A 14,311-nucleotide genomic window follows, 5' to 3' on the forward strand; every position below is an offset into this window, starting at 1 on the left:
AGTGTTACTTACTTGGAGTGTCATATCCTGGTGTATCCTCAACAACATTCAACCTGTTAATAAACTTGTCCTTTATTGTTGGCAGGTTTGAGAACTTAGAAACCTGAATGACATCAGCGGAGCTCTTGGAAATACTCATCAGTTGCCTTGTGTCAGCACGATCAGCACCAATACCAATACAGTTAACTCGGGAGGTCTTGAGCAAAGGTCCATAGAGGGAAACATCTTGGGGTGAACGTCCACCTGTGAGAACCACAAGATGCTGGGAGGCCTCAGTTGGTCGAGCACCAGCAAAAGAGTTTAACTCAAAGCGCAGAACGTGATCAATAGCATCAGCCAGGTCTGACGATCGTCCACCCATCTGACGGAGTCTTCTGATAGCAGAGAGAACAGCTGCCTTGTTGTTGTGTGAATTGAGCGAAAATTCAGTTTTAACTTTGTCTGCATACTGGACAAGAGCGACACGAATTTTATCGGGCTGCACATCAAGTTGTTCAACAATTTTGAGGATGAAGTCACGGATGTGAGCAATCCCTTCAGAATCTGTATTATCTGAGCCATCAATTAGGAAAATAATGTCCTTTTTCCCGAGATCTAGAATGACTGAAAAAAAAAAACACAACATAAGGAAAGAAATGCCTCCATAACAGTGAAGGTAAATTATAAAAAGCAAATGATGTAGACAATCAGTAACTGCCTTTAGCACTTTCAGTTGAACTTAATTGGAGTCTTAAATATACAGAATGATTACACACTATTTCTTACCTTCTGGGACACGAGTATAAATTTCAGTGATATCATCGGTGGATATTTTCTTGACTGAATCAATAAGCTGTTTTTCCACCTTTGAAAAATCTCTCAAGCTGTCAACTGTATACACAAGCTCTGGCTTCATGGAAATCTGTCTCAGTTCATCTTGGTCTGCATTTCTTGTACCAATGGCCAGAGGTGCTATCAGGCTTTTCTTGAGTTCATTGGCTGAGCTGGATACATCATCAGTAGATTTGCCAGCCGTAACTAGAATGAGGAATTGAGGCACACGTTCCTCAAGACGGCTTCCGCCTGATCTCTGGTAGACTCTTCTGGCGACAAACTCGAGAGCACGTCCTGTGTTTAGATTATTTCCACCTTTGTTTCGAAGTCTCGACACGGCCTGGAGCACTTCATTTTTTGTTGAGTGTGCATTCAATAGAAATTCTATCTTTGGATCATCGCTGTACTGAACCACTGAAACTCGGACCTTATCCAGTCCTACATCCAGCTTCTCCACAACTCTTCCTATCATATCACGGATGGAAGGGAATTCACTACGCACTGCTGTTGTGCCATCAATAAGAAATACAACATCCCTTTTTTCTCCTCCTGTGGGTACAGATGGTACTGGTGCTTGAAAGGAATAGAAGCAAAATAACACAGTCTGATTACTAATCCTGAATGGAGAGTTCCTAATAGTGTACACAGATAAATATATATAACATACAGTATGATTTGGGGTATAATTCTAGCTTTAATATAGTAGTAACACAGTAATAATATAAATGAGGACTGTGTTAACCTGTAGATTTTATTAAATTCAATTTACCTTCATAAGTTGGGAACTCTGGACGCAACCTGCTGATGTCATCATCTGACAGCTCAGTGAGTTTGTTGATTAATTCTTCTTGAACTGTGTACAGGCCAGGAAGGTCATCTATTACGTGGGCGTAATTGGAGATATACGACACCACCCTCAGCTCTGTGGGGTTCACATCCCTGGTCCCAATGCTGAATGGAAGAACTCTAGATTGTTTAAGAGAAGAAGCTGCACGACGGACATCATCTGTAGAAGGCCCACTAGACACAACAATAACAAATTGTGGAACACCATCCTGTTTTCTGCTACCCCGTGCTGCTGTCAGAATATCCTGATTGAGAAACTGTAAGGCCTGACCCAGGTTACGTTGTGTTCCACCTTGCTTCCTCATTCCCTTGATGCCATTCAAAACACCTTCTTTGGTTGTATGTGTGTTTAAATACATATTAGCCCGAGCAGTGTCACCATACTGGACCACACCAACACGGATTTTATTTTCGCCCACATTGAGACTCTCGACGACCCTGCGGATAAACTCCTGGATGATTGGAAATTCCCTTCCAACGCCATCAGATCCATCAACGAGGAACACGACATCCTTCTTGGGGCCCTGTGATGCAGCTGGAAAAGACAGAAGTTGATATTAGGCTCAGTTTCATCAATGTATGACAATAAAATGGTCGTATTGGTGGTAAATTGAGCCTACATCTTTTTTTATCATGAAGATTCTGGTGCATATTCGAAGAAATAAGTCACTTTTTTCCTGTTTTTGACAAAAAAAAAGTTGTATATCTCTTAATATATCTTACTCATTTCCAAGTTTTTCAAAACTTTCAGCTAGAAAGTTTCATAAAACCCCAAATTAGATCAAATTACGAAAATTTTACATTTCAACACCGGTTCTCCAAATGAGAAACTCAAAAAAATTAGACTTTAGGTATGACCCCAAATGAATGAAAAGAAGGCCCTTTTAAAATGTTCTTCTGATAATCAAACATTCTTGAGAGCTCTATATTTAAAAAAACAAAACAACAACATAATTTTACGTCACCCAGCAGCCTAAAGCTGTTGCAGCATAACTAACGGAGGATTCAAGGTCACCTGATCCAGGAAGTTTTTAGGACAGCGCAACACTAATTAATTACAATAGTCCAGCCTAGGAGTAATAAATTCAATAACTAGTTTGTCAGCATCACTCCGAGACTTGATGTTTTTATTTTTGTTTATTCATTTATTGCACAATTGCTGCAATAAATTTAATGTGCTGAATATGCACATTAAAGGACGTATCCTGGTCAAAAATGACTGGACAAGAACGTTTGATCTGTCTTGTGGCATCTATTGTAATACATTATTGGTTTGTAAATCACTGCACAAAAAATGCCTGAGACATTGCCTGCATTTTAATGTAAATAGTTATGTATATATTTATGTTGTTTGCAAAATTTGTACATAAGTTTTTGAAATTAAATTTATATTTGACTTTCAAGTTGGGCGCCTCCTGGGTGAGGTGTTCCAGGCATGTCCCACCGGGAGGAGGCCCCGGGGCAGACCCAGGACACGCTGGAGAGATTATATCTCTCGGCTGGCCTGGGAACGCCTTGGTATTCCCCCGGATAAGCTGGAGGAGGTGGCTGGGGAGAGGGAGGTCTGGGCCTCTTTGCTTAGGCTGCTGCCCCCGCGACCCGGCCCCGGACAAAGCGGATGAAGATGGATGGATGGATGGACTTTCAAGTTATGAAAATGATCTGTTAAACATGTTTGTGGGTATATTCAGAGAGACAGACAGATCCTATTTAAGTTTAATTGCAGGACTTTATTGAACAGTCTCAAAGAATAAGAGCTCAACAGAGCTCTGACTAATTGTCAGCCTGGCTACAGTGGTGAAAAGAAAACTGGAGTTGACTTGGTTTTAAGGATCATTGGTTAACAGTAAGATATCCTGGTTATCCAGAGATCTCTACAGTATAGATAAATTTGTATAGATAGCAACATGTTTTCTAGAGCTTACATGTTACCTGCATTAAAGTATGTGTGTGTCTGTGAGTTATACAAGGGACTCAATCACTTTTGATTGCAAACTGTCTTCATCGGTGGAGCCTCAGCATTGTAATCAGTTAGAATTCATATGCATTATTAATCATTTATAACACTTTTAATGGCATTATGAGATAAAAGAAATGAGTGGGGCTAGAATTTAGGCAACTACTCTGCATGTTGGCACATGGCATGTGACAAATTGATTCATTTCATGTATAATGATTTATATTATTAAATGCTTTTAACTATAGTAGTTCAAAAAGTGACAAATTCTACAGATGTAAAAGACGTGAGGTTATTTGGTGAAAATAGCAGTGAAAGAATCGTTGGTTTAATGGATAACAAACTAAATAAGATTGGTGGCTGGGGGATAATAATGAAAACTGCAGCCTCAAAAGACAATTTAAAATGAACTTCAACAATAAGAAGTTCAAAAGAGTGACAAAAAATTAAATATCGTAGCTTAAAGCAGATGATGGAAAGTTCTGTGTTCTCACAGAAGTTCAGACGATCATACTATGTTCTCAAAGTCTTAAAGACAATAGCCTGGCCAACTTCTGTTTAAGAAAGACCAAAGCATGCTTCCAACTGGTTTGAAATGCACCAGAAAATCACATTCATTTATTTGCTTTTCCTCACTGTAGCTGAAATTAGTAACTTTTGGAGCCAGCATTAGGATGTGTCTGACAACGTACCAATTATGGTTGGTAATTCTGGGGTGACTTCAATAACTGCAACCTCCACAGAGGACTCAAGTTGCTGTTGCACTTTGGGTAGGTCAGTAAGTTCAGACACAGATAGAGCATAACTGGGCTCGCCAGTTATGGTCTGAAGTTCTCTGGGGTCAGAGCCTCGGGTTCCAATTGCAATGGTCAAGACACCCAGCTGTTTGAGAGCAGAGGCTGGTTCATCAATACTGTCAAATGATCTTCCACCAGTGATCAATATTAGGACCTGCGGAACTCCTGATGGTCGCCTGCTTCCGGCAGAGGCCGTGAAGACGTTATCCTTCAAATACCGGAGAGCTGCTCCAGTGTTGAGGGGTCGTCCGCCTTTGTGCCTCAAACCTCTGACACTGTCAAGGACCTCTCTTTTTGTGGTGTAAGTGTTCAGATAGAACTGGATGGCTGGATCGCTGCTGTACTGAACAACCGACACACGGTCTTTGCCATCATCCACACTGAGTGTGTCTACTTGTTTTTGGACAAAGTCTCTCATAGCTGGGAATCCACTTCTAGTAGCATCAGATCCATCCAGCAAAAACACCACATCCCTTCCTGCTGGCTGTCTGACCACTAAGAGACATGAGATTTACCATATGTTTAACTTGGTCAATCAAATATTTTGCAGCTAAAAAGCACCATGGTAAAAGTGAACTCTTTCTTTACAACCACAACTATTTTGTAAAAAAACAAACAAAAAAACAAACAAAAAAAGAACTAAAAAAAAAGAAAAAACAATCCACTGGCTGATTAAACACAGCAAAACCAAATGATTTCTTTTCACACTGTTTCCTACAATGATACTGGACTTTGAAGATGGGTCATGTTCTTACCAGTCACTGTTGGGGTCAAAGGTGTGACCCTCATTGGCACTGTGCTCAATACAGAAGAGAGCTGTTCTTGAACATTGGGAAGGTCAGTGAACTCAGACACAGATACAGCATGACTGGGCTCGCCAGTTATGGTCTGAAGTTCTCTGGGGTCAGAGCCTCGGGTTCCAATTGCAATGGTCAAGACACCCAGCTGTTTGAGAGCAGAGGCTGGTTCATCAATACTGTCAAATGATCTTCCACCAGTGATCAATATTAGGACCTGCGGAACTCCTGATGGCCGCCTGCTTCCGGCAGAGGCCGTGAAGACATTATCCCTCAAGTACCGGAGAGCTGCTCCAGTGTTGAGGGGTCGTCCGCCTTTGTGCCTCAAACCTCTGACACTGTCAAGGACCTCTCTTTTTGTGGTGTAAGTGTTCAGATAGAACTGGACGGCTGGATCGCTGCTGTACTGAACAACTGACACACGGTCTTTGCCATCATTCACACTGAGTGTGTCTACTTGTTTTTGGACAAAGTCTCTCATAGCTGGGAATCCACTTCTAGTAGCATCAGATCCATCCAGCAAAAACACCACATCCCTTCCTGCTGGCTGTCTGACCACTAAGAGACATGAGATTTACCATATGTTTAACTTGGTCAATCAAATATTTTGCAGCTAAAGAGAAACATCTTGAAATTGAACTCTTTCTTCGCAAGCACAACTATTTAAAAAAAAAAAAGACAATCCACTAGCTAACTGAACACAGCAAATCACATTTGGTTTCTTTTCACACTGTTTCCTACCATGATACTGGAGATTACAAAGGAGTCACGTTCTTACCGGTCACTGTTGGTGTCATGGGTGTGGCCCTCACTATCACTTTGCTCATTACAGAAGAGAGCTGTTCTTGGACACTGGGAAGGTCAGTGAACTCGGACACTGACAGAGCATAACTGGGCTCATATGATATTTTCTGCAGCTCTCTAGCATCTGAGGTCCTAGTTCCAATGCCAATCACATAAATGCCCTGCTGTTTGAGAGCTGAGGCTGGGCTATCTACATTGTCAAAAGACCTTCCCCCAGTTACTAAGATCAATATCTGTGGGACACCCTGCAGGCGTCTACTTCCAGAGGAGTTTGTAAAGACGTTGTCTCTGACGTATTGGAGAGCTGCCCCAGTGTTTAGGGGTCTTCCTCCTCTGTGTCTAAGCCCTCTGACCGAGTCCACCACATCCTCCCTTGTGGTATATGTGTTCAGATAGAAATGGACCCCTGGTTCTCTGCTGTACTGGACCACAGAGACATGGTCTTTGTTTTCTCCCACATTGATTTTCTCCACCACTCTCTCTACAAAATCACGCATGGCAGGAAAGCCATTCCTTGTGCCATCAGAACCATCCAGAAGGAATACAATATCTTTTATGACACGTGAAGCTGAGAAAAGACAGTAGGACAAAAAAATGAAAACCTTTCACAAAGCTTGTGAAATTATCTTTCACTGGCACACTAATATTTTAACAACACTAGCCTGGCCTACTTCTGTTTTAGAAAGACCACAGCATGCTACCAACTGGTTTGAAATGCACAAAAAACCTATACAAACATCACATTCAATTATTTGCTTTTCCTCACTGTAGCTGAAATTAGCAACTTTTGGAGCCAGCAATAGGATGTGTCTGACAACGTACCAATTACGGTTGATAATTCTGGGCTGACTTCAAAAACTGCAGCTTCCACAGAGGACTCAAGTTGCTGTTGCACTTTGGGTAGGTCAGTAAGTTCAGACACAGATAGAGCATAACTGGGCTCGCCAGTTATGGTCTGAAGTTCTCTGGGGTCAGAGCCTCGGGTTCCAATTGCAATGGTCAAGACACCCAGCTGTTTGAGAGCAGAGGCTGGTTCATCAATACTGTCAAATGATCTTCCACCAGTGATCAATATTAGGACCTGCGGAACTCCTGAGGGCCGCCTGCTTCCGGCAGAGGCCGTGAAGACGTTATCCCTCAAGTACCGGAGAGCTGCTCCAGTGTTGAGGGGTCGTCCGCCTTTGTGCCTCAAACCTCTGACACTGTCAAGGACCTCTCTTTTTGTGGTGTACGTGTTCAGATAGAACTGGACGGCTGGATCGCTGCTGTACTGAACAACCGACACACGGTCTTTGCCATCATCCACACTGAGTGTGTCTACTTGTTTTTGGACAAAGTCTCTCATAGCTGGGAATCCACTTCTAGTAGCATCAGATCCATCCAGCAAAAACACCACATCCCTTCCTGCTGGCTGTCTGACCACTAAGAGACATGAGATTTACCATATGTTTAACTTGGTCAATCAAATATTTTGCAGCTAAAAAGCACCATGGTAAAAGTGAACTCTTTCTTTACAACCACAACTATTTTATACAAAAAACAAAAACGAAAACAGAACAAAAAAAAAAAGGAAAAACAATCCACTGGCTGATTAAACACAGCAAAACGTAAAGTTTTCTTTTCACACTGTTTCCTACAATGATACTGGACTTTGAAGATGGGTCATGTTCTTACCAGTCACTGTTGGGGTCAAAGGTGTGACCCTCATTGGCACTGTGCTCATTACAGAAGAGAGCTGTTCTTGAACATTGGGAAGGTCAGTGAACTCAGACACAGATACAGCATGACTGGGCTCGCCAGTTATGGTCTGAAGTTCTCTGGGGTCAGAGCCTCGGGTTCCAATTGCAATGGTCAAGACACCCAGCTGTTTGAGAGCAGAGGCTGGTTCATCAATACTGTCAAATGATCTTCCACCAGTGATCAATATTAGGACCTGCGGAACTCCTGATGGCCGCCTGCTTCCGGCAGAGGCCGTGAAGACGTTATCCCTCAAGTACCGGAGAGCTGCTCCAGTGTTGAGGGGTCGTCCGCCTTTGTGCCTCAAACCTCTGACACTGTCAAGGACCTCTCTTTTTGTGGTGTAGGTGTTCAGATAGAACTGGATGGCTGGATCGCTGCTGTACTGAACAACCGACACACGGTCTTTGCCATCATCCACACTGAGTGTGTCTACTTGTTTTTGGACAAAGTCTCTCATAGCTGGGAATCCACTTCTAGTAGCATCAGATCCATCCAGCAAAAACACCACATCCCTTCCTGCTGGCTGTCTGACCACTAAGAGACATGAGATTTACCATATGTTTAACTTGGTCAATCAAATATTTTGCAGCTAAAAAGCACCATGGTAAAAGTGAACTCTTTCTTTACAACCACAACTATTTTATAAAAAAAACAAAAAACAAAAACGAAAACAGAACAAAAAAAAAGGAAAAACAATCCACTGGCTGATTAAACACAGCAAAACCAAATGATTTCTTTTCACACTGTTTCCTACAATGATACTGGACTTTGAAGATGGGTCATGTTCTTACCAGTCACTGTTGGGGTCAAAGGTGTGACCCTCATTGGCACTGTGCTCATTACAGAAGAGAGCTGTTCTTGAACATTGGGAAGGTCAGTGAACTCAGACACAGATACAGCATGACTGGGCTCGCCAGTTATGGTCTGAAGTTCTCTGGGGTCAGAGCCTCGGGTTCCAATTGCAATGGTCAAGACACCCAGCTGTTTGAGAGCAGAGGCTGGTTCATCAATACTGTCAAATGATCTTCCACCAGTGATCAATATTAGGACCTGCGGAACTCCTGATGGCCGCCTGCTTCCGGCAGAGGCCGTGAAGACGTTATCCCTCAAGTACCGGAGAGCTGCTCCAGTGTTGAGGGGTCGTCCGCCTTTGTGCCTCAAACCTCTGACACTGTCAAGGACCTCTCTTTTTGTGGTGTACGTGTTCAGATAGAACTGGACGGCTGGATCGCTGCTGTACTGAACAACCGACACACGGTCTTTGCCATCATCCACACTGAGTGTGTCTACTTGTTTTTGGACAAAGTCTCTCATAGCTGGGAATCCACTTCTAGTAGCATCAGATCCATCCAGCAAAAACACCACATCCCTTCCTGCTGGCTGTCTGACCACTAAGAGACATGAGATTTACCATATGTTTAACTTGGTCAATCAAATATTTTGCAGCTAAAGAGAAACATCTTGAAATTGAACTCTTTCTTCGCAAGCACAACTTTTTTTAAAAAAAAACACAATCCACTAGCTAACTGAACACAGCAAATCACATTTGGTTTCTTTTCACACTGTTTCCTACCATGATACTGGAGATTACAAAGGAGTCACGTTCTTACCAGTCACTGTTGGTGTCATGGGCGTGGCCCTCACTATCACTTTGCTCATTACAGAAGAGAGCTGTTCTTGGACACTGGGAAGGTCAGTGAACTCGGACACTGACAGAGCATAACTGGGCTCATATGATATTTTCTGCAGCTCTCTAGCATCTGAGGTCCTAGTTCCAATGCCAATCACATAAATGCCCTGCTGTTTGAGAGCTGAGGCTGGGCTATCTACATTGTCAAAAGACCTTCCCCCAGTTACTAAGATCAATATCTGTGGGACACCCTGCAGGCGTCTACTTCCAGAGGAGTTTGTAAAGACGTTGTCTCTGACGTATTGGAGAGCTGCCCCAGTGTTTAGGGGTCTTCCTCCTCTGTGTCTAAGCCCTCTGACCGAGTCCACCACATCCTCCCTTGTGGTATATGTGTTCAGATAGAAATGGACCTCTGGTTCTCTGCTGTACTGGACCACAGAGACATGGTCTTTGTTTTCTCCCACATTGATTTTCTCGACCACTCTCTCTACAAAATCACGCATGGCAGGAAAGCCATTCCTTGTTCCATCAGAACCATCCAGAAGGAATACAATATCTTTTCTGTCACGTGAAGCTGAGAAAAGACAGTAGGACAAAAAAATGAAAACCTTTCACAAAGCTTGTGAGATTATCTTTCACTGGCACACTAATATTTTAACAACACTAGCCTGGCCTACTTCTGTTTTAGAAAGACCACAGCATGCTACCAACTGCTTTGAAATGCACAAAAAACCTATACACACATCACATTCATTTATTTGCTTTTCCTCACTGTAGCTGAAATTAGTAACTTTTGGAGCCAGCAATAGGATGTGTCTGACAACGTACCAATTACGGTTGGTAATTCTGGGGTGACTTCAAAAACTGCAGCTTCCACAGAGGACTCAAGTTGCTGTTGCACTTTGGGTAGGTCAGTAAGTTCAGACACAGATAGAGCATAACTGGGCTCGCCAGTTATGGTCTGAAGTTCTCTGGGGTCAGAGCCTCGGGTTCCAATTGCAATGGTCAAGACACCCAGCTGTTTGAGAGCAGAGGCTGGTTCATCAATACTGTCAAATGATCTTCCACCAGTGATCAATATTAGGACCTGCGGAACTCCTGAGGACCGCCTGCTTCCGGCAGAGGCCGTGAAGACGTTATCCCTCAAGTACCGGAGAGCTGCTCCAGTGTTGAGGGGTCGTCCGCCTTTGTGCCTCAAACCTCTGACACTGTCAAGGACCTCTCTTTTTGTGGTGTACGTGTTCAGATAGAACTGGACGGCTGGATCGCTGCTGTACTGAACAACCGACACACGGTCTTTGCCATCATCCACACTGAGTGTGTCTACTTGTTTTTGGACAAAGTCTCTCATAGCTGGGAATCCACTTCTAGTAGCATCAGATCCATCCAGCAAAAACACCACATCCCTTCCTGCTGGCTGTCTGACCACTAAGAGACATGAGATTTACCATATGTTTAACTTGGTCAATCAAATATTTTGCAGCTAAAAAGCACCATGGTAAAATTGAACTCTTTCTTTACAACCACAACTATTTTATAAAAAAAACAAAAAACAAAAACGAAAACAGAACAAAAAAAAAGGGAAAAACAATCCACTGGCTGATTAAACACAGCAAAACCAAATGATTTCTTTTCACACTGTTTCCTACAATGATACTGGACTTTGAAGATGGGTCATGTTCTTACCAGTCACTGTTGGGGTCAAAGGTGTGACCCTCATTGGCACTGTGCTCATTACAGAAGAGAGCTGTTCTTGAACATTGGGAAGATCAGTGAACTCAGACACAGATACAGCATGACTGGGCTCGCCAGTTATGGTCTGAAGTTCTCTGGGGTCAGAGCCTCGGGTTCCAATTGCAATGGTCAAGACACCCAGCTGTTTGAGAGCAGAGGCTGGTTCATCAATACTGTCAAATGATCTTCCACCAGTGATCAATATTAGGACCTGCGGAACTCCTGATGGCCGCCTGCTTCCGGCAGAGGCCGTGAAGACGTTATCCCTCAAGTACCGGAGAGCTGCTCCAGTGTTGAGGGGTCGTCCGCCTTTGTGCCTCAAACCTCTGACACTGTCAAGGACCTCTCTTTTTGTGGTGTACGTGTTCAGATAGAACTGGACGGCTGGATCGCTGCTGTACTGAACAACCGACACACGGTCTTTGCCATCATCCACACTGAGTGTGTCTACTTGTTTTTGGACAAAGTCTCTCATAGCTGGGAATCCACTTCTAGTAGCATCAGATCCATCCAGCAAAAACACCACATCCCTTCCTGCTGGCTGTCTGACCACTAAGAGACATGAGATTTACCATATGTTTAACTTGGTCAATCAAATATTTTGCAGCTAAAAAGCACCATGGTAAAATTGAACTCTTTCTTTACAACCACAACTATTTTATAAAAAAAACAAAAAACAAAAACGAAAACAGAACAAAAAAAAAGGGAAAAACAATCCACTGGCTGATTAAACACAGCAAAACCAAATGATTTCTTTTCACACTGTTTCCTACAATGATACTGGACTTTGAAGATGGGTCATGTTCTTACCAGTCACTGTTGGGGTCAAAGGTGTGACCCTCATTGGCACTGTGCTCATTACAGAAGAGAGCTGTTCTTGAACATTGGGAAGGTCAGTGAACTCAGACACAGATACAGCATGACTGGGCTCGCCAGTTATGGTCTGAAGTTCTCTGGGGTCAGAGCCTCGGGTTCCAATTGCAATGGTCAAGACACCCAGCTGTTTGAGAGCAGAGGCTGGTTCATCAATACTGTCAAATGATCTTCCACCAGTGATCAATATTAGGACCTGCGGAACTCCTGATGGCCGCCTGCTTCCGGCAGAGGCCGTGAAGACGTTATCCCTCAAGTACCGGAGAGCTGCTCCAGTGTTGAGGGGTCGTCCGCCTTTGTGCCTCAAACCTCTGACACTGTCAAGGACCTCTCTTTTTGTGGTGTACGTGTTCAGATAGAACTGGACGGCTGGATCGCTGCTGTACTGAACAACCGACACACGGTCTTTGCCATCATCCACACTGAGTGTGTCTACTTGTTTTTGGACAAAGTCTCTCATAGCTGGGAATCCACTTCTAGTAGCATCAGATCCATCCAGCAAAAACACCACATCCCTTCCTGCTGGCTGTCTGACCACTAAGAGACATGAGATTTACCATATGTTTAACTTGGTCAATCAAATATTTTGCAGCTAAAGAGAAACATCTTGAAATTGAACTCTTTCTTCGCAAGCACAACTTTTTTAAAAAAAAAACACAATCCACTAGCTAACTGAACACAGCAAATCACATTTGGTTTCTTTTCACACTGTTTCCTACCATGATACTGGAGATTACAAAGGAGTCACGTTCTTACCGGTCACTGTTGGTGTCATGGGTGTGGCCCTCACTATCACTTTGCTCATTACAGAAGAGAGCTGTTCTTGGACACTGGGAAGGTCAGTGAACTCGGACACTGACAGAGCATAACTGGGCTCATATGATATTTTCTGCAGCTCTCTAGCATCTGAGGTCCTAGTTCCAATGCCAATCACATAAATGCCTTGCTGTTTGAGAGCTGAGCCTGGGCTATCTACATTATCAAAAGACCTTCCCCCAGTTAGTAAGATCAATATCTGTGGGACACCCTGCAGGCGTCTACTTCCAGAGGAGTTTGTAAAGACGTTGTCTCTGACGTATTGGAGAGCTGCCCCAGTGTTTAGGGGTCTTCCTCCTCTGTGTCTAAGCCCGCTGACCGAGTCCACCACATCCTCCCTTGTGGTATATGTGTTCAGATAGAAATGGACCTCTGGTTCTCTGCTGTACTGGACCACAGAGACATGGTCTTTGTTTTCTCCCACATTGATTTTCTCGACCACTCTCTCTACAAAATCACGCATGGCAGGAAAGCCATTCCTTGTGCCATCAGAACCATCCAGAAGGAATACAATATCTTTTCTGTCACGTGAAGCTGAGAAAAGACAGTAGGACAAAAAAATGAAAACCTTTCACAAAGCTTGTGAGATTATCTTTCACTGGCACACTAATATTTTAACAACACTAGCCTGGCCTACTTCTGTTTTAGAAAGACCACAGCATGCTACCAATTGCTTTGAAATGCACAAAAAACCTATACACACATCACATTCATTTATTTGCTTTTCCTCACTGTAGCTGAAATTAGTAACTTTTGGAGCCAGCAATAGGATGTGTCTGACAACGTACCAATTACGGTTGGTAATTCTGGGGTGACTTCAAAAACTGCAGCTTCCACAGAGGACTCAAGTTGCTGTTGCACTTTGGGTAGGTCAGTAAGTTCAGACACAGATAGAGCATAACTGGGCTCGCCAGTTATGGTCTGAAGTTCTCTGGGGTCAGAGCCTCGGGTTCCAATTGCAATGGTCAAGACACCCAGCTGTTTGAGAGCAGAGGCTGGTTCATCAATACTGTCAAATGATCTTCCACCAGTGATCAATATTAGGACCTGCGGAACTCCTGAGGACCGCCTGCTTCCGGCAGAGGCCGTGAAGACGTTATCCCTCAAGTACCGGAGAGCTGCTCCAGTGTTGAGGGGTCGTCCGCCTTTGTGCCTCAAACCTCTGACACTGTCAAGGACCTCTCTTTTTGTGGTGTAAGTGTTCAGATAGAACTGGACGGCTGGATCGCTGCTGTACTGAACAACCGACACACGGTCTTTGCCATCATCCACACTGAGTGTGTCTACTTGTTTTTGGACAAAGTCTCTCATAGCTGGGAATCCACTTCTAGTAGCATCAGATCCATCCAGCAAAAACACCACATCCCTTCCTGCTGGCTGTCTGACCACTAAGAGACATGAGATTTACCATATGTTTAACTTGGTCAATCAAATATTTTGCAGCTAAAAAGCACCATGGTAAAATTGAACTCTTTCTTTACAACCACAACTATTTTATAAAAAA

General features: G+C 43.5%; 2 protein-coding genes across 6 annotated transcripts in view; both read right to left on the reverse strand.

The window, feature by feature from the left end:
* LOC113008249 (collagen alpha-3(VI) chain) overlaps positions 1-14,311 on the reverse strand; it is a 108,185-nt gene that overhangs the window by 17,647 nt on the left and 76,227 nt on the right. For all 5 annotated transcript variants that reach the window (XM_080290468.1, XM_080290467.1, XM_080290466.1 and 2 more), the window contains 3 exons: positions 1,583-2,194; positions 766-1,386; positions 13-603 (listed from right to left, as the gene is read on the reverse strand). In XM_080290468.1, the coding sequence (XP_080146594.1) occupies positions 13-603; positions 766-1,386; positions 1,583-2,194 (1,824 nt within the window). The remainder of the gene's footprint in view (positions 1-12; positions 604-765; positions 1,387-1,582; positions 2,195-14,311) is intronic.
* LOC145421161 (collagen alpha-3(VI) chain-like) lies at positions 5,826-12,606 on the reverse strand. Its single transcript, XM_080291015.1, has 8 exons — positions 11,929-12,606; positions 11,071-11,670; positions 10,206-10,812; positions 9,365-9,945; positions 8,546-9,145; positions 7,689-8,288; positions 6,837-7,436; positions 5,826-6,582 (listed from the first exon to the last, which is right to left on the reverse strand). The coding sequence occupies exons 1-8, from the start codon at positions 12,449-12,451 to the stop codon at positions 5,966-5,968; spliced, it is 4,728 nt and encodes a 1,575-aa protein (XP_080147141.1). The 5' UTR covers positions 12,452-12,606; the 3' UTR covers positions 5,826-5,965.

This window comes from Astatotilapia calliptera, chromosome 16 (assembly GCF_964374335.1).
Source record: "Astatotilapia calliptera chromosome 16, fAstCal68.1, whole genome shotgun sequence".
NCBI classification, from domain to species: Eukaryota; Metazoa; Chordata; class Actinopteri; order Cichliformes; family Cichlidae; genus Astatotilapia; species Astatotilapia calliptera.